Source organism: Chiloscyllium plagiosum, unplaced genomic scaffold, assembly GCF_037043375.1.
Source record: "Chiloscyllium plagiosum isolate Xiang-an unplaced genomic scaffold, Cpla_swu_hap1 HiC_scaffold_26, whole genome shotgun sequence".
NCBI lineage: Eukaryota > Metazoa > Chordata > Chondrichthyes > Orectolobiformes > Hemiscylliidae > Chiloscyllium > Chiloscyllium plagiosum.
This window is the reverse complement of record NW_028270164.1, coordinates 22,047,693-22,073,380: the sequence shown is the minus strand read 5'-3', so window position 1 is coordinate 22,073,380 and position 25,688 is coordinate 22,047,693. Positions and strand designations below refer to the sequence as shown.

At 39.5% G+C, this 25,688-nt stretch overlaps 1 protein-coding gene across 3 annotated transcripts in view; it reads right to left on the bottom strand.

Annotated features, from left to right (window-relative positions):
- LOC122563171 (sushi, von Willebrand factor type A, EGF and pentraxin domain-containing protein 1-like) overlaps nt 1-25,688 on the bottom strand; it is a 188,304-nt gene that overhangs the window by 48,682 nt on the left and 113,934 nt on the right. For all 3 annotated transcript variants that reach the window (XM_087973561.1, XM_087973560.1, XM_087973562.1), the window contains 16 exons: nt 24,740-24,836; nt 24,060-24,133; nt 21,811-21,907; nt 21,110-21,183; nt 19,924-20,020; nt 19,458-19,531; nt 15,802-15,898; nt 15,111-15,184; nt 14,332-14,428; nt 12,514-12,587; nt 11,942-12,038; nt 11,296-11,369; nt 5,027-5,123; nt 3,046-3,119; nt 1,559-1,655; nt 577-650 (listed from right to left, as the gene is read on the bottom strand). In XM_087973561.1, the coding sequence (XP_087829687.1) occupies nt 577-650; nt 1,559-1,655; nt 3,046-3,119; nt 5,027-5,123; nt 11,296-11,369; nt 11,942-12,038; nt 12,514-12,587; nt 14,332-14,428; nt 15,111-15,184; nt 15,802-15,898; nt 19,458-19,531; nt 19,924-20,020; nt 21,110-21,183; nt 21,811-21,907; nt 24,060-24,133; nt 24,740-24,836 (1,368 nt within the window). The remainder of the gene's footprint in view (nt 1-576; nt 651-1,558; nt 1,656-3,045; nt 3,120-5,026; nt 5,124-11,295; nt 11,370-11,941; nt 12,039-12,513; nt 12,588-14,331; nt 14,429-15,110; nt 15,185-15,801; nt 15,899-19,457; nt 19,532-19,923; nt 20,021-21,109; nt 21,184-21,810; nt 21,908-24,059; nt 24,134-24,739; nt 24,837-25,688) is intronic.

Genomic DNA, 25,688 nt, shown 5'->3' with positions numbered 1-25,688 from the left:
GGCTAATAAATTTGTTATACAACATTTTGCTTTTGTAAAACAAAGTTGACTTCTTTTGATTACATTATACTTTAACAATAAAGCAACTAATTCAGTGGGGCAAAGTCAAGGAGAATTTCTAAACAAGAATGGAAGAAAAAGAAAATGGCGTAGGAGGATTGCTCCCCCTGAATTCCCCAAGGTCCAAACAACTACTGCCTGTCAGCTTAAACTCCACTAACATTAGCAACTTCTAACTTCTCATTGCACACCAAAACAGAGCTCCATGCTCCAACACCATCATTTGAACTAAGGCAAAAGAGTAAAGTCTTCAGAAGGAGCAGGATTAATTTGCTGAATGGTCATTTCTCATTTCATACACTATGTATTTTAATATGCAATGTAGATTAAAACATTGAATAGATGTTTTCTCCCATTCCAAGAAATCAGAATTCCAATATACAGGATACTGAACTATTGAAGTGAACAAAGCTTGGATGCCAATCAAAAGGACATAATAATTCATTGGAAACAGGTTAATCATTTCACACTGACCTGCAAATCAGTTGCTTTAGAAAACAACAAAACATAACTTACGTTCACAGGAGGGGACATCACCATCCCAACCTTCAGCTGTACATTGTCGATAATCTCTACCCACTATCTTGTATCTAGACAAAGAGATACAAAACATTTGTATCATTAATTGGGGGTCATTTGGTGATATTCTTTTACTGACTAGATTAAAAGTTCCAAAGATAAGAAATCTCTAAATAGTAGTAAGTCATAGAATCCGTAATGTGGAAAGTAGGCCATTGTCCATCGAGTCCACATTGACCGTCCAAAGAGCATCCCACTTAGAATACACCCCCGCATCCTATCCTTGTAACTCTATATTTCCCATAGTTAATCCACATAGCCTGCACATCTTTGAACTGTGGGAGGTAACTAGAGTACTGAAAGGAAACCCACGCAGGCATGGGGAGAATGTGCAAACTCCACACAGACAGCTATCTGAGACTGGAATCAAATCCAAGTCTCTGGTGCTGTGAGGCAGAAATGCTAACCACTGAGTCAATATGCCAACACAAAAAACGTTTTAAAAAAATGGGACTAGGTCTGCAGGTGAATGAAAGAATCAAATACAGTTACGTTTTTACAAATATAAAAAGGGCTCATCAGACTCTATATACATACAGTCACCAGAGAAATATTGATGCATCTCGCTCACATTAGAGCTGATTGACAGTATAATTCAAACAGTTGAGAAACCAGCAGCTGCGGATGTCTGGCAAGGATCTCAGATTATGGGTCTAAGGATTGTCAACACGTTCAGCATTTCCACTGTGCATCAATGTTCTAATTTTAAATCTAACATCATTAATTTTATTCGGTACAGCAATTATTTTAATATTCTCAGTTCAACACCAAACTCGAAGATGCAATCACTGCTCACATGCTCAGCCGTCATCAGAAATATCATGCACAAGAGATGGCAGAATGAATTTGCCATAATCAAAACATTCAAATAATAGACTTTTACTAAAATTTTCCCAGTGATTTTTGACTGAATACTCACCCAAAGTCGCAATAGAAAAACACTTTATTTCCAACTGTTTCATTTGGTGTCATATAGTGTCCATTCAGAATCTCCCCAGGGTTACCACAGGTTATTGCTGCACAGGAAATACAATGAGAAAAGCTAGAAACAAAACTCCAAACTCTACAACAACATTTTTTACTGAAATATTTCACACAAACATGAATAGCAATGAAACTGTCAACAATGCCAGGATATCTCAAATTTGGAATTCAGATTTCAGAGACGTAGCAACATAAAATCAAGACATTTTCTTGATCTATAAAACTCAGAATTACATGCTGCTGTCTGCCTGCAAAAGCACTATGAATATACCTGCAGCAATCTCCAGCAGTAATTCAACAATGTACATATAATGTATCCACCTTTGTGAGCCAGTGATAAACGGCATTCCATTGCTGGAAGTGTCACTATGACTGGTGGCTGCTCTCATTCATGATCCAGGGATACAGCAAAAGGATCTCAACTGAATTCTAGGATATCAGTGATGCGAATGGGAGTTAGGTTAGGGGATGTGTGGTGTCAGGTACCAGAGAATTGTGTGCAGTGAGTCATAAGGAAGGGCAATAAAATGGTTTTCAATCACCCCTCCCTTCCTTACACTGTGAGCCATGATCGGGCACTGAGTAACTGACAATGAGGGAACACTACGACAAGGCTACAGTGTTGGCTATGCTGTCTTCAAGAGTCAAGGGAGAGACACACATGTCCCATTCAACCCTGAGGCACAGCTAACTTCTGATGGGCTCAGGGATAATTGCTCTCAAGTGCTTCAACTCACAACCCTACAGTCTTCTGCTTTGACCCCATCACCCCACAGAAGACACGACTCCCCAGACCAGACCAATGAAGTCCTTCAAACCCACCATTGAGAATCTCTGAGACAAGTTAATAGTACTCTCCCCTTTCTCCAGACACAGCCAACAACAATCCACAGACTCACTTGATGGAAAACCCCAGCAATCTTCAAATCTGGCTGACAACAGATTATTCATGTAGGGTAGGGATCTGAGTGACAATTCAGATCCCTACCCTACATGAATAATTAGCAGGGACTGCATAATTTCTGATCTCTTTAATTTCCTTGGGCCAAAATTGCTAATACTAAACTGCAACTAAAATGAGCATCTCTTAAAATTTCCATCACCACAGAAACTCAGCATGTTGTTCCAAACTATCATGACACTCAGGCAGAAAAAATTATTTTTCTCGATAAAGTAAGAATGATTTGATGATTAGTCATTTCTCAGCACACCTGCAATGTTCTTTCGATAGGCAATGTGAATCAAAAAGCAAAGAATAACTTTATCACCTATTAAAAGAAAGAATTCCAAGCTAGACGATGTCAAACTAGTATAAATGAAGAAAATTTGACCATGAGCCATGATGATTCACTGTAAGTGACTCAACCATTTCTTTTCAGACATGCAACGCAGTGACTTTACAAAATACGGAATATAACTTACGTTCACAGGATGGAACTTCACCATCCCAACCCTCAGCTGTACATTGTCGATAATCTCTGCCAGTAACTTTGTATCTATAAAAGGAATGGTAAGCCATCTATCATCAGACATGAAAATTAATTGAAAAAATGTGCCACTGGAGAGAACATGTAGGGGTCTGAGTTTCAGAAAGGAAAAATCTATTCATCTATCAATAAAGCAAAATAAATCAAACACTGCACTCGGCTAGCAGAACAATGAAATAGGAATCAAATGCCCTTACACTTCAGTTTCAAAAGCACCCCATAAAAGTACAATACACATTCAAAATATTAGCACATAGAATTTACCATCATGCTGACTTCAAAAAGAAGTTTAACATTTTGTAGAAACAGCACCAAAGGACAACTGATTTGTATTGCAGATCTTCCTACTAATAAGATATTTAACAGTGCTATTTTGCATTAATATTCCTATTCCAACACTAACATTCCACACGTTGATCATTACCAATGGTTTTGTTTAACTTGATGGTTGATCATCCAACACTGCCTTTTCCCTGGAGCATTGAAGGCTGAGATTATAAATCATAAGAGCTATGGATAGGTTAAATAGACAAGGTCTTTTCCCTGGAGTGGTGGTGGGAGTGGAGTTGAAAACTAGAAAGCATAGGTTTAGGGTGAGAGGGAAAAATTTAAAAAAGGTCCTAAGGGGCAATGTTTTCATGCAGATGGTGGTGAATGTATGGAATGAGCTGCCAGAGGAAGTTTCTATGAAGTTTAAGGCATGTACTGCACCTTTAAGAGAGAGTGAATGCTGTTATTAACTGAGAGATTACAAGCACCTGTGTATATGACTAGATGGCAGTCCGAGACTGTACTGGAAAATTGAAAATATGCGATATTTGGCTGTGAAATGGATACCTGAATTTTGGTTGCTGTTTTGACAACAATTCAAATTTAACCAGTTTAAGTTATGTTCCAGGATACTAAAACCCAATCAAGTTTGAAGTTATTGTTTTGCGAACTTCGAACCAATGAGGTGATCCGATGTTGGGAATATAAAAGTGCGGATATTTTGAAAATTGGAGAGAGAGTAAATGCCATCAAGATAGTTCAAGAAATTAGGAAACACTCTCTATCAAATGGTACCTTTTCATATGAAACACACTCACAGTAAAAAGAAAGAAGATGACTCAAGGAATTCAGCAGCTGGAAGAGTGAAGTCACAGAAGACAACAGTGGCTGTGGGGTTTTGAAATTAAGTTGATGTAATTTTAATAAGTGTCTTATTAGAACAGCATATTGTTATGGAGTTGCAGGTAGGTAATAAGCAGTTAAGAGAAACGGAGGCTTACAGTTGTGAATAGTTGTTGTTTAATGTTCACTTTTAGAGTTAAAAAATAAATTGATGCTATTTTCTTTAAATAGTAGAATTTGGGAGTTCTCTGTCACCCATTTTTAACAGATTAGGAGGTGAGGTGGTGTTTGGTTTATTTAATAGAGGGGTTCACCTTCATATTGTAACAAAGTGGTGGAATGTAGAGGGGTTTACCTTCATGTCATAACAAAATGGTGGAGGCTGCTACAATTATAACATTTAAAAGGCATCTGGATGGGTATATGAATAGGAAGGGTTTAGGGGGACATGGGCTGAAAATGTGTTGCTGGAAAAGCGCAGCAGGGCAGGCAGCATCCAAGGAACAGGAGAATTGACGTTTCGAGCATAAGCCCTTCTTCAGGCTTATGCCCGAAACATCGATTCTCCTGTTCCTTGGATGCTGCCTGACCTGCTGCGCTTTTCCAGCAACACATTTTCAGCTCTGATCTCCAGCACCTGCAGTCCTCACTTTCTCCTCCTTAGAGGGACATGGACCAAGTGCTGGCAAATGGGACTAGATTAGGTTTGGATATATGGTCCACATGGACAAGTTGGACCGAAGTGTCTGTTTTCATGCTGCATGTCTCTATGATTCTAAGTGAGTTATATGCTGAAGACTCACCCAATGTCACAATAAAAGGTAACAATACTTCCAACTGTCCATTGTGATGCTTTATAATATCCATTCATAACTGAGCCAGGATGTCCACAATTTATTGCTAAACGGAAAATAAAATAAGAAAAGGCAGAAATATCAGAAAAATCCAAATTCCCCATCAGGTTTCATAATTGCAATGAACAGATATTTAATACTGAGATGAAATATACTTCATCATAATTGCACAGCCTATCAAATTATGTCAAATTTGAAATTTATTCTCCAATTTTATCATATCAAAATACAGGACCTCTCTACATCTACAATCCCACACACCAACTGGACACTATAGTGACAATCAACAATTTTCAGCAGCAATTAGTTGTTAGAGAGCAGTATGTTGACTCAGTGGTAAGCACTGCTGCCAGACAGTGACTGGGACCAGAGCTCGATTCCAGCCTTGGGCAACTGTTGGTGTGGTGTTTGCATGTTCTCTATGTTACAGTGTGGGTTTCCTCCAGGTGCTCCAGTTGCCTCCCACAGTCCAAAGACATGTGGGTTAGGTGGATTAGCCATGGGAAAATGCAAGGTTGCAGAGAAAAGGTGTGAGTTTGGGTCTGGGTGGGATGCAATTTAGATGATCGTTGTGAACTCAATGGCTAAATGGCCTGCTTGCACACTTTAGGGATTCTATGAATTCAAGAATATAATGGATCGATTTAATTCTATCAACAGATCCCCTCAACACTGATATGAATCCCTCACCACTTCCATAAGAAGGCCTAATTTGATATAAATGCTTTTTGGCCAACTTGGGCCTTCCCTGTAATCAGACACTCAGGTGTGAAAACTGCTTTCATCAGCTGCCAGACAGAGGGTGGCAGTTCTCCTTGCCAGCAACTCTATCTAGAGCAGTGGTTGCTATTGTGTATGTTCCAAATCCCAGCTTGAGGATCTATGCTGGATCGCAGAGCACAGGTGTCTGCAGTAGGGAGCAGTCACTGAAGAAGATTTTGGCATAATGCTCCCACATCTGGTGGGACCCATTAAATTCAAAGTTGAAACTTTATTGCTGGAACAGCACAGCAGGTCAGGCAGCATCCAGGGAACAGGAGATTCGACGTTTCGGGCACAGGCCCTTCTTCAGGAATGAGCAGAGAGTGTTCAGCAGGAGAAGATAAAAGGTAGGGAGGAGGGACTTGGAGGAGGGGAGTTGGAAATGTGATAGGTGGAAAGAGGTCAAGGTGAGGGTGATAGGTCGGAGTAGGGTGGAGGCGGAGAGGTCAAGAAGAAGACTGCAGGTCAGGAAGGCGGTGCCGGGCTGGAAGGATCCGGCTGAGACAAGGTGGGGGGAGGGGGGATGAAGAAACTGGTGAAGTCCAAGTTCATCCCCTGCGGTTGGAGGGTTCCCAGTCGGAAGATAAGACGTTCCTCCTCCGACCGTCGGGTTGTTGTGGTTTGGCGGTGGATGAGTCCAATGACCTGCATATCCTCGGTGGAGTGGGAGGGGGAGTTGAAATGCTGTGCCACAGGTTGGTTGGGTTGGTTGGGTTGGGTTGGGTTGGGTTGGGTTGGGTTGGGTTGGTTGGGTGTGGCCTCCTCTATATTGGGGAGACAGGCCGCCTACTTGCGGAGCGATTCAGAGAGCACCTCTGGGCCACCCGGACGAACCAACCCAACCAACCTGTGGCACAGCATTTCAACTCCCCCTCCCACTCCACCGAGGATATGCAGGTCATTGGACTCATCCACCGCCAAACCACAACAACCCAACGGTCGGAGGAGGAGCGTCTTATCTTCCGACTGGGAACCCTCCAACCGCAGGGGATGAACTTGGACTTCACCAGTTTCTTCATCCCCCCTCCCCCCACCTTGTCTCAGCCGGATCCTTCCAGCCCGGCACCGCCTTCCTGACCTGCAGTCTTCTTCTTGACCTCTCCGCCTCCACCCTACTCCGACCTATCACCCTCACCTTGACCTCTTTCCACCTATCACATTTCCAACTCCCCTCCTCCAAGTCCCTCCTCCCTACCTTTTATCTTCTCCTGCTGAACACTCTCTGCTCATTCCTGAAGAAGGGCCTGTGCCCGAAACGTCGAATCTCCTGTTCCCTGGATGCTGCCTGACCTGCTGTGCTGTTCCAGCAATAAAGTTTCAACTTTGATCTCCAGCATCTGCAGACCTCACTTTCTCCCCATTAAATTCAAGCCAATCTCAGGTATCCAATTAAGTGTTGGGACTAGTAGCTATGGAGGATAAAAAATATTTCAGAGTCACTTTACAAAAGAATTTGGAAAAATAGAAGACATTTGAGCTCTCCTCTATGTTCCCTTATCATGGAAGTAGATGGTGTATTCCATGAGGTTCAAAAGTCTGAAGCCTGTGTGTGATTATTCATTGTACACTGCTGGCATTTCATTGGTCAGTGTGAATGCCCACTTAGGCACTACACCTTAATAGTGATCAATCTTCCCTCACCAACATGCCCTTGTCTTAGTTGTCAGATTCAGTGTTGTGTGCTGGGTTCAGGCCTCTCATGGATGTTTGTCTGGTCTGGGGAGGGGCATCAGTCATGTTTGTTGGGTGTAGGATAGGGAGGTGGTCTCAGGTTCCCTCATTAATGGTCATCCATCATTCTTGTCACTTTATCAATATCTATTTCTTCCACACAAGCATCAACTAAAACAACAGTAACACTAAACCAACACAAGTAGAGAAATGGCAGGTGGAGTTTAATTCAGATAAATGTGAGGTGCTGCATTTTGGGAAAACAAATCTTAGCAGGACTTATACACTTAATGGTAAGGTCCTAGGGAGTGTTGCTGAACAAAGAGACCTTGGAGTGCAGGTTCATAGCTCCTTGAAAGTGGAGAAGCAGGTAGATAGGGTAGTGAAGAAGGCATTTGGTATGCTTTCCTTTATTGGTCAGAGTATTGAGTACAGGAGTTGGGAGGTCATGTTGCGGCTGTACAGGACATTGGTTAGGCCACTGTTGGAATATTGCGTGCAATTCTGGTCTCCTTCCTATCGTAAAGATGTTGCAAAATTTGAAAGGGTTCAGAAAAGATTTACAAGGATGTTATTATGAGAGGCTTGGATAGGATAAATAGACAAAGTCTTTTCCCTGGGGTCGGGGAGTCCAGCACTAGAGGGCATAGGTTTAGGGTGAGAGGGGAAAGATATAAAAGAGACCTAAGGGGCAATTTTTTCACACAGAGGGTGGTACGTGTATGGAATGAGCTGCCAGAGGATGTGGTGGTGGCTGGTACATTTGCAACATTTAGGAGGCATTTGGATGGGTATATGAATAGGAAGGGTTTGGAGGGATATGGGCCGAGTGCTGGCAGGTGAGACTAGATTGGGTTGGGATATCTGGTCGGCATAGATGGTTTGGACCAACGAGTCTGTTTTCATGCTGTACATCTCTATGACTCTATAAGTAAATCTGTCAGGCAAAGATATATTAGGATCATTAAATGAGAATGGAAGCGGAAGAGGGGAGATCCAGGGAATGATTAAAGTATGGATCATTAACATCAACTCGACTTTTCCTTCATCTTCTACTTGCTTCCTGTGGATTTCCCATGGCATAAATACCACTTGGCATCAAATTAAGCTCTGGTAGCATTACAAACTCAAAACTGAGTAAAGTTCTCTGAACAGAACATGACTGATCTAATAGGCAAAAGTAGGGACTGCAGATACTGGAAATCAGAATCTAGATTAAAGTGGTGCTGGAAAAGCACAGCAGGTCAGGCAGCATCTGAGGAGCAGGAAAATCAAGGTTTCAGGCAAAAGCCCTTCATCAGGACTGAATAAAGGGCTTTTGCCCAAAATGTCGATTTTCCTGCTCCTAGGATGCTGCATGAATGATCTAATGAGTAGTCATTTCTCATTTTAAAATGCAATGTTGATTAAAGCATTGAATAGGTGTTTCATCCTATTACAGGAAATCAGAATTCCAAGCTGGAGGATGTCACAATATTGTCAGGAAGAAAACTTGTATGACACCTACACTGGAGGGCTATGCAATGAAGTGAGTCAATCATTTGATATAGATAAGCAAATCGATCACTCAGAATCATACAGTATGGAAACAGACTCTTCAGTCCAACCAGTCCATGACAACCATAATCCTAAACTAAACTAGTTTCACATGCCTGCACTTGGCCCAGATCCCTCCAAACACTTCTTATTCACATATTTGTCAAAATATCTTTTAAATGTTGTAACTGTACCCAAATCTACCACTTGCTCTCAAAGTTTATTCCACATGAGCCACTTTGTGTAAACATATTGCCCCTTGTGTCTTTTTAAAATCTTTCTTATTTCATCTTATTAATATGCTCCCTATTCTCAAAATGCCACCCTAGGGAAACTATACCTGCCACTCACCTTATCTATACACCTCAAGATTTTATAAGCTTCTATTAGGTCACCTCTCAATCTCCTATGGTCCATGAGAAAAGTTGCAGCCTATCCAGCCTCTCCTTACAAAACAGGCGGGTGGGACTAGTTTAGTTTAGGATTATGGTTGTCATGAACTGGTTGGACTGAAGAGTCTGTTCCATACTGTATGATTCTAACTGACTGGTTTGCTTATCAGGAAAAACAAACACTAACTCATTGAGAAATCCTCTATAAATCTTCCTCCAGCCTGAAGAATGCTTAATATCTTTGGACCTACTCATTAACATGATACTTTTGTTTCTTCTCACTTAGGCAACTGAGCTGCAAATTGCTCCAAACCCTTTAAGTCCATGAGCTGTAGGTTTTCTCACAAGTATGTTCTTGGCACTGTATGAAGTGTCTATTAGAAATCCATACAATCTCAACTACCCTCTCTGGTAACTTTGCAAAATCGCCAATAAGTTATGGCACATGATCTCCCATTAAGAAATCTAAGACGGCTTTCTGCTATTCATCCATATTTACACTTCTCTTAATTAAGACCTGGAATAGTGTTTCTAAACGCTTCTCCATAACCAAAGTTAAACAGAAAACTCTGGTTAATCTGTCATTGCTGCTATTATTTTTATGGCCTTATCTGAACAAGTGTGTAATGTCTGCCATTTGGGAGTCGTACAGTCATTATTCATAGAAACATTGGAGCCCTTGGTCTGACCAGCTTATGTCAAACAGATCCCAAACCAAGCTGGTCCCAGCCTCCCACTCTTGGCCTACATCTGTCCAAGCCCCTCTCACTCATGTACCCATCCAAGTGTCCTCCAAACATTGCAATTGCACCCGCATCCAACACCTCCTCAGGAATTCCATTCCATGCCACCCTGATGTCCTCCGCAAATCTCTCTCTTCATTCTAAAAATATGTCCTCAGTTCCAAAATCCCCCATCCATACCCTTCATGACTCTACAAATCTCTACAATGTCATCTCAAGTGAGAATAAAACAATAAGGAGATAAAAATGTCACAAAACTCAAAAGACCACCCAACGTCCTTCGACAACTCATACCCTCCACACCCAGCAACATCCCAAGAAATCTCCTCTGAATATCCTTCCTTTGACAGGGTATCCAGAACAACACAGCACTCCAGAAGAGACTCTTCCAACATCCCGCCCAATGTCAACACGACCTCCCAACTCCCACATTCAAAAGGAGTGAGCAATGAAAGCAAGAGTCCTCTGACACCACCTCCGCATCTACAAAATTATAAAACATTATGGTTAGTGCCTCCGCAATGTGCACTCTCACTTCCTGCAGTATCTTTCAAACTTTTGCACTCACTGTCTGTAACACTCACTACAATTGCGTCCTAATGCTATTAATAGCAACAAGCAGTAGCCCAAATTACAGTTTACACAAAGGACACACGGCAAAAGTGAGGACTGCAGATGCTGGAGTTCAGAATGTAGATTACAGGATGAAGGGATTTTTCCCGAAACATCGATTTTCCTGCTCCTCGGATGCTTCCTGACCTGCTGTGCTTTTCCAGCACCACACTAATCTAGACAACAGGCACATATGCAATTGGAGATCTTTTTACCCAGGATTCCCTGCGATGATGAGCGTTCCCTATCCAGATCACAGGAGAGCGGGGCGCAAGCGCAGTACAATACGGGTAGCTCGAGTAGGTGCAGTGACGCTGTTTTCTCCCTTTCTGATGGTGAAGGTGCGAAATGGAGGAGGGCTGGATCGGGAATGTTTCTAAACATTCAATAAAGATTTCAAACCTCAGTTAAAAACCTGCAGGTACTGTTTTTGCAACACCAGGATCTTTACCCGGGTCAAGGTTTTGGTGAGCTGCCGCTAAAACAGTTAAACGTAACTTACGTTCACAGATTGGGACATCACCATCCCACCCCTCAGCTGTACATTGTCGATAAGCGCTACCCACCATCTTGTACCTAGAAAATGAAAAACAAACCATTTGTAGTAACAGCCTCAAAGTTACTTCGAAGATATTAGTCCTCTGACTAGGTTAGAATTTCAAAAGATCAAAGAATAATAAATCCATCAAAATAGCAATAAACTTCACAAACAAGATAAAACATGGGACAAGGTTTGCAGATTAATGAGCGAATTCAATACTGTTTTGTTGATAAATTGTTATGTTCTGACCTTATATAAAGTAAATTGATGATTATCTCTCTTCACAGCTGATTTACAATACAAAAGTTCTGTACTTATGAGGAAAAGTCGTACTGATCACAGATAATAGATCCAGGTATCATGAACATATTCAGCATTTCCATCTTTGCATTAAGAGAGCAACCCCAGCAACAACAACAGAGTAATATCATAAGTATGCAGGATATGCCAATTCAGTACTAAACCAGAATAGTCAGAGCTTCAATGCTGAGCCATCATCAGAAATGTTATATGAAAGATGGCTGTCTGAAGTTGTCTTAAACATAGCATTAAAATAAAACTGTCCATTACCAAAATCTATTAAGTAATTTATTGACTGAATACTCACCCAACATCACAATGAAAAATAACTTTATTTGCAAGTGTCTCATTTAGAACCTGATAATGCCCATTCAGAATCTCTCCAGGGTGGCCACAGGCTATTGCTGCACAGAAAAAAAAAGAGATAAAAATGTCACAAAACTCAAAAAACACCACCAGCTTCTTTCATGTAAAACACAACAATATGAATGCAATAAAATTGCCTGCATTGTGAAGAATTCAGTTATCATTATTCTAGCAACACAAAGGCAAGACTCTCTCTACATCTGCTATATCTCGCAATAACAGGTGAGTTCTTCTGTCCACAGAAGAACTATACATTGATATGCATCAGTCTTCACCTGCAGTCCTAAATCAAAATGTTACTAAACCAGCCACTTAAGAGACTGGCTGGCAGTGTTCCATTGTCAGCCACATCACCAGGTGTGGTAACCTCTGATGTTATTAATACTCCAAGGCCCAATCCAGGGATCTCTGTTGGATCCAAAACTGGCTGTGCAGCATAGTAAGGAAGTGTCTCAATCAATTTGTACAAACATGCAGCTCAGTTACATTACAAAACAGGGAAATATAACTTACGTTCACATGATGGAACCTCACCATCCCAACCCTCAGCTGTACATTGTCGATAAGCTCTGCCCATAATTTTGTAACTACAACAGAAATACAGCAATTTGTTATCAGACAGGAAGGTTCAACTGAAGAAGGGTTCGGGTGCATTGACAAGATAACAAGTCTAAGTTTCACAGTGCAAAACTTACTAAACAAGCTATTTATTTAAAATAATATAAAATTGCAGAACATTCAAAATGAATGAAATGCTTCAACTAAAATTGCGCATTGGTCACAGTATCAAGTACAGGTCACAGGAGAAACATTGGAGAATAAAGTTCACTTTTGAACTGATGCCTGATATAATTTAAAACTTTTGAAGATCCAGCAGACATGAACACAATGTTTGATCTCAGATTATGAATTTGTCAAATGAATGGTGGACATAATCTACATGGACTTCACTAAGGCATTTGACAAGGTTCTTCATGGTAGACTGGTTAGCAAGGTTAGATCTCATGGAATACAGAACTGCTCAAAGGTAGAAGACAGAAGCTGGTGATGGAGGGTTGTCTTTCAGCCTGGAAGCCTGTGACTAATGGTGTGCCACAAGCATTGGTGCTGGGTCTACTGCTTTTTTGACATTTATATAAATGATTTGGATGTAAGCATAGGAGGTAAAGTTATTAAGTTTGCAGATGACACTAAAATTGGAGGTGTAATGGAAAGCAAAAAAAGTTACCTCAGAGTACAATGGGATCTTAATCAGATGGGCCAATGGACTGAGGAGTGGTAGATGGAATTTCATCTAGAGAAGTATAGCGTGCTACATTTTGGAAAGACAAATCAGAGTAGGACTTATACACTTAATGGTAAAGGTCCTGGGAAGTGTTGCTGAATAAAGGCACCTTGGATACAGATTCATAGTTCCTTGGAAGTGGAATCGCAGGTAGATAATGAAGAAAGCATTTGGTATGCTTTCCTTTGTTGGTCAGAGCTTGAGTACAGGAATTGGGAGGACATGTTGCAGCTGTACAGGAAATTGGTTAGGCAACTTTTGGAATATTGTGCATAATTCTAGTCTCTCTCCTATCAGAAGGATGTTGTGAAACTTGAAAGGATTCAGAAAAGATTTACAAGGATGTTGCCAGGATCGCAGGAATTGAGCGATAGGGAGAGGCTGAACAGGCTGGGGCTGTTTTCCCTGGAGCATCAGAGGCTTAAGGGTGATCTTATAGAGGTTTATAAATTCATGAGGGGCATGGATAGGGTAAAGAGACAAGGCTTTTTTTCCCTGGGATGGGAAAGTCGAGAAGGAGAGGATATAGGTTTAGGTTAAGAGGGGAAAAATTTAAAAAGGACCTAAGGGGCAACCTTTTCACGCAGAGGGTGGTGCGTGTATAGAATGATCTGCCTGAGGAAGTGATGGAGGCTGGTACCATTACAACATTCAAAAGGCATCTGGAAGGGTTTATGAATAGGAAGGGTTTAGAGGGATATGGACCAAGTGCGGGCAAATGGGACTAGATTAGGTTAGGATATCTGGTCGGCATGGATGAGTTGGACATAAGTGTCTGTTTCTGTTCTGTACTTCTATGACTACAACTGTTCCATTATTACACTAATATTCCTATTATACTTCACTGTCTCAAGCCTTGATTTGTGTAGCGGATTTTGTTTAAGTTGTTGGTTAAATACTAAAATGAAAGACTACCTCATTGTTAGTAAGAAAAGATTTCATCAAAAAAAAATGATGGTGTGATCATTTGAAATTGTCTAAATTGCAACGTTAAAGTAATGTCAATAATTAAAAATTACTCCATTATTTATGTTCTGAATACTCACCCAATATCACAATAAAAGATAATATTACTGCCAGTTGTCCAATTTGTTGCTTTATAATATCCATTTGGAAGTGAACCAGGGTTACCACAGTTTATTGCTATAAAGGAAACAAAAAATGAAACAGTAGAACCCAAAACCTCTAAACATTATTTCACCATCATTCACAGATATTTATCATGAAGATATAATTGTACATAATTGCAGAGAATGACAGGTTTCTGTAAACTTGGAATGCATTTTTCTAAACTATGGCATTTGAAATGCAAGAATTTCTCTAAATCCCAATATTTTACTGAATCTGGTTTCTGTATTGAACATCAAGAATCATGACAAGAAATCCAAAAACGACATGGCCAGATTTAGTCCTAGGACCAAGGTCCTAAACATCAGCAGATGATCCAGTGGGAATCCCACGTCACCTCCATATGTAGAAAGTGCATTTTGATTTAAGGGCCCTTAGGCAATTAGCTGGCCAACAGAGGCCTTTCATGCTATCAAAGCCAGAGGTGGCTCTCCATGGCTGGCTACACTACCAGCACCTGATGGCAATGTGAACAGTGACTGCTGATTTTATTGCTCAAAGTCCCAGGAAAGGCATATATGTGGCATTGCAAGCACAGAAGATATGGTCACTGGAAGTGCAAGAGAAAGGACAGAAAAATGCCTCAGTGAAGGAAACATGGATGTCAACCAACGTTACAGGACAATTCATTGAAAGCAGCTGAATCAATTGATACAGACAAGAACATCACTTTACAAAACAGGGAAATCAAACCTACGTTCGCAGGATGGAACATCCCCAACCCATCCTTCAGCTGTACATTGTCGATAATCTCTGCCCACCATCTTGTACCTACAAAAATAGAGAAGCAAATCAATCCATTTGTATTAATGAATGAATGCTAGTTTGGTAAGTTATACAATTTGCAGATCAGATAAGAACATTAAAGGTCCAGAGAGTAACCTTGTATTCACCTAACAACAAATGTTAGGCAGTAAATGGGAATGTGGGAATAGCTGACGAAAAAAAATGAATTTGTAATCAAATGGTATTGCACTGTAGTTAAACATGATGTCGATTGGACTTCTTATAAATACAAATTACAGGAGGAACAGATATACCAGCTCACCATGGAAATAATGATTGTTGAGGAACACAGCAATTAAAGCTATCCAGTGTTGATTGGAGTGTTTGGGTCTAAGCATCACCAACAAATTTAACATGTCTATCTATCTATACATATTCCAAACCCATGAAGTAACTTCCTTGATCTGCTGTGAATAAAGACTTTTTTAAAAATCAGATTCCCTATTCAGCATTGAATTACAAGCCTGACTCATATTGACATGGAAAATGTTTATCAGAAATGCAAATGAAAAATAATATGATCTCAAATAATCATGTGATTATAGATTATGATAGCAACCTTCCAACAAAATTATTCATCCATTCACAGAGCAAATACTCACCCAATGTCACAATAAAAGGTCACTTTATTTCCAACTGTATCATTTGAGGCTACATAATATCCATTTGGAATTTCGCCAGGGTTACCACAGTTTATTACTACACAGAAATCGAAAAGGGAAAAGGTAGAAGTATCACAAAACACCCAACATCTTCAACACAGTTCTGTCATTGCAATTACATTTTTTAACATGAAAGACACTATGCAGTGTCACAATTACTTAATGTAGCAAATTATTTGAATTTTGGAATCCAATTTCCATTTTTTTTTAAATGGTTGGTAGACTGCAATAACTTACTCTGTGGGAGTTAGAACTTTCCCAGTATCAATTTGATAATCTCACAATTTCTGGGCAGGACATGTCATTGTTATACCAAACTGCTGAAGCAACTGCTCTGGTTGGAAATCGTTCATGACAGGAGCCTCTCAGGTGGATAACAAATATGGTTTTAAGACTGACCTCAAAGCATCTCAGAAAAGATCAACATTACCCGTCACCAAAAGAGAAAATGCTGGAAAATCTCAGCAGGTCTGGCAGCATCTGTAAGGAGAGAAAAGAGCTGACGTTTCGAGTCTAACTGACCCTTTGTCAAAGCTTTGTTAGACTCGAAACATCAGCTCTTTTCTCTCCTTACAGAGGCTGCCAGACCTGCTGAGATTTTCCAGCATTTTCTCTTTTGGTTTCAGATGCCAGCATCCGCAGTAATTTGCTTTTAACCATTACCTGTCAACTTGAGTGTACCTGACTTGTAACTCAACATATGGAGAAGATTCATTTGGGTAAACATTGAATGTAGAAAGTTTGTCAGGGACACACACAAGTGATGTTGAGGCCTCAGCGAAAGTACACAATTCTCCCAATAACTCATTTACCTGACCGTCCAAGCACCACTTACTCGAAATGTGGCAGAGTTCACAAAATCACACAATGGATTTAATAGCAATTTCATACCCACCAAAACAGAATGGAAGCAAATCACACCTGATCCTCAGTGAAAAATCACACAACAACCAGGTTATAGTCCAACAGGTTTATTTGGAAGTACTAGCTTTTGGAGCACTGTTCCTTCATCAGGTAGCTATGGAGCAGGATCATAAGACAGAATTTATAGCAAAAGATATAGTGTAATACAACTGAGACAATATATTAAACAAACCTAGATTGCTGTTAAGTCTTCATCTATTAGAATAGGTTGCAGGTTTCGGTTCATTAATATGTAAATCCCAGAACATCTTTTCAGTCACAATCTCTAAATAACTTAAGGTCTTATAATAAAAAGTAACAACTCAGCTCAGACAATGAATTATAAGTATGAGGTTAGAGTTTGTCGATATTCCAATATTGAGTCAGATTGGTTCTATTTCCAACGTAGGAATTTATAAGATGTTACATGGATTGACTGCCTGCAGATTGTATTTTCTGAGCAAAATAGAATGCATCTGAAAATACAATTCTGCAAAAGCAAATTCACCCCATAGACTTATATGTATGTGCATGTGCACGAGAGGTTGAGAGTGTGTGCATGTGAGTCTGTCCATGTGAGTGCTTGACAGAGTGTGTGTTTGCATGTGTGCATGCTTGGTAGAGTGTGTGTGTGAGTATGATGGAGGATAAACCTGTGAGGGTGTGTGCATGGGTGAGAGTGTCGGGTGTGTATACACACACACACACACGTACCCCCTACACACTCACCCATGCACACACCCTCACACTCGCTCACACACTCTACCAAGCATGCACACACGCAAACACATGCTCTCTCATCCACACTCACATTCTTTCTCTCTCTCATGCACGCACGCACACACGTAAGTCTATGGGGTGAATTTGCATTTTCAGAATTGTATTTTTAGGCACATTCTATTTTGCTCAAAAAACACACAATCTGCAAGCAGACAATCCATGTAACATTTTATAAATTCCTACTTTGGAAATAGAACATGTCTGACTCAGGATTGGGATATAGACAATCTCCAACCTCAAATCTTTAATGCATTGTCTGAGCTGAGTTTTACTTTTTTTTATAAAATCTTAAGTTATCTTGAGAATGTGACTTAAAAGAAATTTCAAGGATTTGAATATTAACCAAAACTGGCAACCCATTCTAAAAGATGAAAGACTTAACAGCAATCTAGGTTTGTTTAATATATCATTTCAGTTGCATGACACTGTAATCTTTTGCTATAAATTCTGTGTCTTATGATCCTGCTCCACAGCTACCTGACGAAGCTCCAAAAGCTAGTACCTCCAAATAAACCTGTTGGACTATAACCTGGTGTTGTGTGATTTTTAATTTTGTCCACCCCGGTCCAACATCGGCATCTCCACATCATTGATCCTCAGTTACTAACTAAGACAGAATGAGAGAACACTAAAGTGCCAGAGTGACTTTAGGTTTCTTTGCCATCTCAAAAACCACTTATTTTTGCTTCAATAGCATTGTTTGCTCCACCTCAGCACAAACACCACAAATGTCCATCTCTGTTTTTGTCACCTCCTCTAAAATTATTATTTTCACTCAAGCTTAATCAGCAACATGTGCTGTACCAACACAACTAATTCCAATAAGATGCAGGTCCTGATCTTTTTTTTTATTCATGGAATGGAGGACATTAGTGGCTAGGCCAGCACTTGTTGTCCATCCCTAATTGTGCAGATGGCATTTAAGAGTCAACTACAATGCTGAGGGTCTGGAGTCACATGTAAGTGAGACTAGGTAAGGATAACAGATTCTTTCCCTAAAGAGCATTAGTGAACCACATGGGTTTTTCCTAACAATCAACTATAAATTCACAGTCATCATTATACTTTTACTTCCAGATTTTACTGAGTTCAAATTACACCATCTGCCATGGGTGCCCAGAACATTACCTGAGTCACTGGATTAACAAGACCATCAGGCCACCCCCCTCCCCTTATTGGACCGTGAGATGGAATTGGAAAAGGAATCTGATTTAATTATATACCATTAATATTGTCTTCATTTTTCCATTATGTCATTTTCACTTGCTGAATTTTCAATTATGTACTTGTCAGTTACTCTAAAGTCCTCCTAAAAATACAAACCCACATTAAAATCCTGCTCGATCTTGGGGCGGTACGGTGGCACAGTGGTTAGCACTACTGCGGCACAGTGGTTAGCACTACTGCCTCACAGTGCTAGGGACCCAGGTTCAATTCCTGCCCTGGGCAACTGTCTGTGTGGAGTTTACACATTCTCCCACAGTCCAAAGATGTGCAGGTTAGGTGAATTAGCCATGCTAAATTGCCTCTATTGTTAAATGCATCAGTCAGGGGAATAGGTCTGGGTGGGTTGTTCTTCGGAGGGTCAGCGTGGACTTGTGGGGCCGAAGGGCCTATTTCCACACTGTAGGGAATCTAATCTAAATACTGTACTAACATTTGCACAAGGGCAAACAATTCAATTTTGTAACAAAAAAGTCTGATTTGATGAATGACTATTTCTCAAAGCACACTTCAGTTTTCTTTAACATTCATGTTTTCTGTATTCTAGATAAAACTCCACAATGGACAAATATTGTAAGGAAGAAAACATGGAATTGAATCAAAGCTCCAACAACGTATTGAGAGTGGCTCTAACATTTGACTGGGAAGATCAATTTATTCACTTTAATAAAGGATGAAACAGAACTTACATTCACAGGATGGAACTTGACCATCCCAACCATTGGGTGTACATATCCGATAACCATTTCCCAGCATAGTGTATCTAGAATAACAAGATCACTTGTTATTAAATATCTTCAGGATAATTGACAAAACATTACCATGTACTGAACAGGTATGAATTCTAAGATCCAAAGAAGAAATGTCTATTAAAGTACCAAGAAACAGTTTAAAACAAAAAAAAAAACAAGCAGTTATATGGCAAACATTTTACCAAATTATACATTGGTTTCAAACATTTTCCAAGTCACATCACATTTTAAATTTCATTCCAAAACTAAATCAGTCAAGCAATGAAAGAATCAGGCTTATTCTGTGATAATACGAAGGGATATGATCAGATATGTGAAGAACAAGGGATGGATTGACATCTAAATTATCTTCATCACAACATTCAAATAATACAGTCCAATAATTTATATACTGAATACTCACCCAATGTCACAATAAAAAGTAACATTATTTCCAACTGTCTTATTTGGTGCATTATAATATCCATTCACTATCTCACCAGGGTTACCACAGGTTATTGCTGCACACAAAAGAAAATGAGAACAGATGAAAATGTAACAAACCTCCAAAATCTCCAACAGCTTCTTTCATCTCAGTTTACAGATACTAAGCATGAAGGTGAATAATTACATCAAAACCTGTCCACAATGCCAAGTTTCTCCAATTTAGTACATTAGTTTTCAGAATTAGAACACAACTGGAGGACTTCTGCTGAGTCCACAATACTTCAGATCAACAGGTCCCTTTGCTTCAATTGCTTGAGTATTGATCAGTATCAATCTTCACTAACTAAATAGTGACAGACAAGGAAACATGGAGAAGGCAAAGTATACATGTATCTATGAGCAGTAGTCACTGAAAATTACTATAAAGTTACAAAATATATTCAAGATTATTCGTTCAATAGTTTTCATCATTTTAAGGGCATGACATGACAAAAATGAGGAAATATCTTCTAAAGATTCTGATCCATCTCAATGATCACTATTTTCACTTTGACAGTATTATCTGTCTCCCCTCAGTAGACCAACAACAAATCTTATGCCTTTTTAAAATTTTTGTTGCCTTATTAAAGTCTTATTTTCACTCAAACATCAATGAATGCAGTTTTCCCTTTAATAGTTGTAAGGTGACTAATTCAATTGGATAAAGTCACATTAAGATATTTAAATGAGAATGGAAATAAAAGAAAACAGAGTATGAGAATTGATTACACTTTGCCTTTGGCTTCCACTTGCTTCCCCTGAATTTCCCAAGGTTCGTATGATAATGCCTGTCAGCTTAAGCTCCACTAACATCAGCAGCTTGTAACTTCTCATCGCTCACCAAAGCTCAACTCCTTGTTCCATCATTTGAGTTATGGCAAAAGAGTGAAGACTTCAGAAGGAGCAAATTTGATTGGCTGAATGGTCATTTCTCATTTCACACGCTATGTACCTTAATATGCAATGTTGAATAAAGCTTTGAGTTGATATTTGATATAGTCCAAGTGACTACTGAAGGGAAGAAAGTTTCAATGCCAACTAACACCACACAACAATCCATATATCAATCATTTTGCACTGACCAGCAAATTAGTTGTTTTACAAAACAAGGAAACATAACCTACATTCACAGGATGGGACATCACCATCCCAACCCTCAGCTGTACATTGCCGATAATCTCTACCCACTATCTGGTATCTAGAAAAAGAGAAGCAAATCACTAGTATCAATAAACTGGAGTTCACTTGGACGATATTCAGTGACTAAATTAAAAGGTCCAAAGACAAATAAATCTATTTAAATAGCAAGAAACTTCAAAATATCTTTAAAATGGGACTAGGTCTGTCGATTAATGGAAGAATCAAATATTCATTGTCGTTTTGTTAAAATACAATTGTCGTTGTGTTAAAATTAAAAGGGCTGAGCAAACTCCATGCAAACTACAGTGCACAAGAGAAATATTGATGCATCTTGCTCACTTTTGAGTTGATTTACAACCTAAAATATACAATTGAGAAACCAGCAGATTCTGATGTCCACTGTTGATCTCAGATTGCGGGTCCAGGGATCAATAAAACATTCAGCATTTCCAACTCTATTACTCTTGTAACATAAGCTCTAAAGTTGCTGACCTTAATTAGTATAGTGATTATTTTAAAAATTCTCAGTTTAATACTAAATTGGAATATTCAATCACAGTTCACAAGCACAGCCATTGTCAGAAATAATATGCACAAGAGATGTCAGTATGAATTTCTCATATTAGTAGCATTAAAATAATACTTTCACCAGAATCTTTTAGTAGTTTATTGACTGAATACTCACCCAAAGTCACAATAATAAAACACTTTATTTCCATCAGTTTCATTTGATGTTTTATAATGTCCATTCAGAATCTCCCCAGGGTTGCCACAGGTTATTCCTACACAGGAAACACAATAAGAAAAGCTAGAAACGAAACTCTGAACTCTATGTTAGCAATTTCCATTGAAATATTTAACACAAACATGAATAATACAATGAAATTGACAATGGTATCAGGTTATCCCAAATCTGGAATTTAGTTTTCAGAGATAAGGCAATACAAAATCAAGACAATTTTCTTGATCTGTAACACCTCAGAATAACAAGCGGTTGTCTGTCTGCAACAGCACTATGAATGAACCTGCACCAATCTTCAGCAGCAATTTAACATCATATATGATTGATATCCATCTTCTTAAGCCACTGTTAAGCAACATTCCATTGCTGGCAGTATCTCTGACTGGTGGCTGCTTCCATTTATGCTCCAAGACATAGAAAAGGATCTCCACTCACTCGTGGGACATCAGTGATGTGGACAGGGGTGGAACGGGGGACTCTGGTGACACTCACCAGAGAATTGTGTGCAGTGAGTCACAAGGAAGGGCATTAAAATAGCTTTCAACACACCCTGCTTCCTTACGCTGGGTCCCATGATTGGGCACTGAGTTGCTCACAATAAAAGAACACTATGTCAAGGCTGCAGTGTTTGCTGAGCTACCTTCAGGAGTCAAGAGAGAGCCACATATGTCCCATTCAATCTCTATGGCATATCAAACCTCGAATGAGAAACAAAAAAAATGAGAGATTGCTGGAAAAACTCAACAGGCCTGACAGCATCTGTGCAGAGAAATCAGTTAATATTTTGGGTTCCGTGACTCTTCTTCAGACTGCGATGGGCCCAGGGATAATTGCTCTCAAATGGTTCAATGCCCACAATCCTATAGCCTTCTGCTTTGCACCACACCACTCCACAGTAGACACCACTCCTCGCGCCAGACCAATGAAATCTTCCAGTCCCACCACTAAGAATCCCTGGGATTGGCTGATAGCACTGACTCTGCTCCAGCTGATAGCATTCTCCCCATTCTCTAGACACAGCTGTCAACTATCCACAGACTCAGCTGACAGCAAACCCCAGAGAAGCCCAAAAGCATTCCTCAAATCTGACTGATTACCAGACAAAAGAGTAACAGGCATTGCATCATTGTTGAACCTTTAATTTCCATGGGTTAAAATTGTTAAATCCCAAAACTAAGATGAGTATCTCCTGAAGGTGCACAGTTCTTTGAACATAGGTAGACAGGGCAGTGAAGAAGGCTTTTGACACATTGGCCTTCATCAGTCAGAACATGGAGTATGGAATTTGGGATGTTATGTTGCAGTTGTACAGGACATTGGTGTGGCCGCACTTGGAGGATTATGTTCAGTTTTGGTCACCTTGCTATAGAAAGAATGTTATTAAACTGGAAAGAGTGCAGAAGAAATATACAAGGATAATGCCAGGACTCAACGGTCTGAGTTATAAGGAGAGATTGGACAAGCTGGGACATATTTCTTTAGAGTGTAGCAGAATGAGAGGGGATCTTATAGAAGTGTGTAAGGTCATGAGAGGCATGGATAGGGTTAATGCTGTCAATCTTTTTCCCAGGGTTGGGGAATTGAAGACTTGAGGGCATCAGTTTAAGGTTAGAGGGGAAAGAATAAAAGGAACCCTGAGGGGTATCCTTTTTACATGGAGGGTGGTATGCATATGGAATAAACTGCCAGTGGAAGTGGTTGAGATGTGTATATTAACAATATTTAAAAGGCATTTGGACAAACAATGGATAGAAAAGGTTTAGAAGGATATGGGCCAACTGAAGGGAAATGGAGTTAGCACGGACGTACATTTTGGTCGGCATGGATCAATTTGGGCCAAAGGGCCTGTCTCTGCTGTAGGACTCTATGACTCTATGACCCACCAAAACAAAGTTCTTTGCTCCAAATTAATATGATACTCAAGTAGAAAATGTATTCTTCTGAAAGGAGTAGGAATGATTTACTAAGTGGTAATTTCTCATTACAGTTGCAATTTTGTTTCCATATAAAATATGAATCAAAAAGCAAAAAATAACCCTACAACTCAAAGAAAGAATTCCAAGTCTGAGGATTTCAAACCAGTGTAATTCAGAAAATGTGGACATGAGCCATGATGACTCAGTGTAAGTGGCTCAGTCATTTTCTCAGACATGCAACTCAATTACTTTACAAAATAGAGAGATAAAACTTACGTTCACAGGATGGGACCTCTCCATCCCAACCATCAACCGTACATTGCTGATAATCTCTCCCAATAATTTTGTATCTAAAAAAGAATGGTAAGCCACCTGTTACCAGACATGAAAATTACCTGAGAAAATGTGACACAGGGCAGAAAATGTAGGAGTTCTGAGGTTCATAAACAAAAAATGTACTCAACTGTCAACAAAGAAAAGTAAACCAATCATTGCAGTAGAGTAGTAGAACAGTGAAATAGGAATCAAATGCTGTTGCATTTCAGATTGAAATGCACCTACACAAGGACAGTGCACATACAAAACATTGGCACATAGAACTCACAGTCATATTGCACTCAAATAATGTTTAACATATTGTAGAAATAGCACCAAAAGACATCTGACTTATATCTCAGCGTGTGGATCTTCCTACCAACAACACATTTAACTGTTCTGTTTTTGCATTAATATTCTGATTACAACACTAATTAACATTCCCCACCTTGATCATCAATGATGGTTTTGTTCACCTTCATGGCTGAACACTAGAATGGAAGCCTCACTCAACATTAATATGAATAGCTTCCATGATAAATAGATTGAACATGGGGTCATCTAACACTGTCTTAATCATACTTTATCATATTACAGTGTGTCACTAAAATTATTCATTGAGTAATATATTGAAGACTCACCCAATGTCACAGTAAAATGTAACATTACTTCCAACTGTCCATTTTGATGCTTTATAATATCCATGCAAAATTGAACCAGGGTTTCCACAGTTTATTGCTATACAGAAAATAAATAAGAAGTGAAAGAAATTTCAGAAGAATCTAAATTCCAAATCAGATTTCTTCACTGTAATTAACCTACCTTTAACATGAAGATGAAATATACTGCTGCGCAATTGCACAGATTATCAAGATTTCTTAATATTGAAATTCATTCTCCAATTTTGCAGTAGAATAACTACATGACCCTATCTACACCTAAAATCTCTCAAACCAACTGGACACTAAATGGACCAAAACAATGTTCAACAGCAATTCAAGAACATAATGGATTGATTTCATTCTATCAACAGGCCCCTCAACATCTGATGCTGAACCAATGGTGAATTCCTCATCACTTCCATGGAGAAGGCCCAATATGATATAAGTGCTCCTTGATCAATTTAGGCCTTCCATATAACCAAAGCTTCAGCTGTGGAAAATGCCCTCCCCATGAACTGCCATACAATTAGAGGATGGCAGAATTCCATTACCAGCAACTCAACCAGCAGCAATGACTGCTCCTGTGAGGATCTATGCTGGATCACAAAGCACAGATGTATGGAGTAGGGAGAAGTCACTGGAGAAGATTTGGGAATAATGCTGACAACCATCTCAACACTATGTTGGGATCCATTAAATTCTAGTCAATGCCAGATATGCATCTCCTAACTAAGTGTTTGGGATTAGCAGTCATGGAGTATGAAAGATATTTAAGAGTCCATTTAAAAAAAGTCTGAATATTAGAAGACGCTCAAGCTCTGCTCTACACACCCTTTTCATGACAGTAGATGGTGTATTCCATTAATTTTGTAAATCTGAACACTATGTGTGACTATTCATCATCCTACTGCTGTTATTTAATAGATCA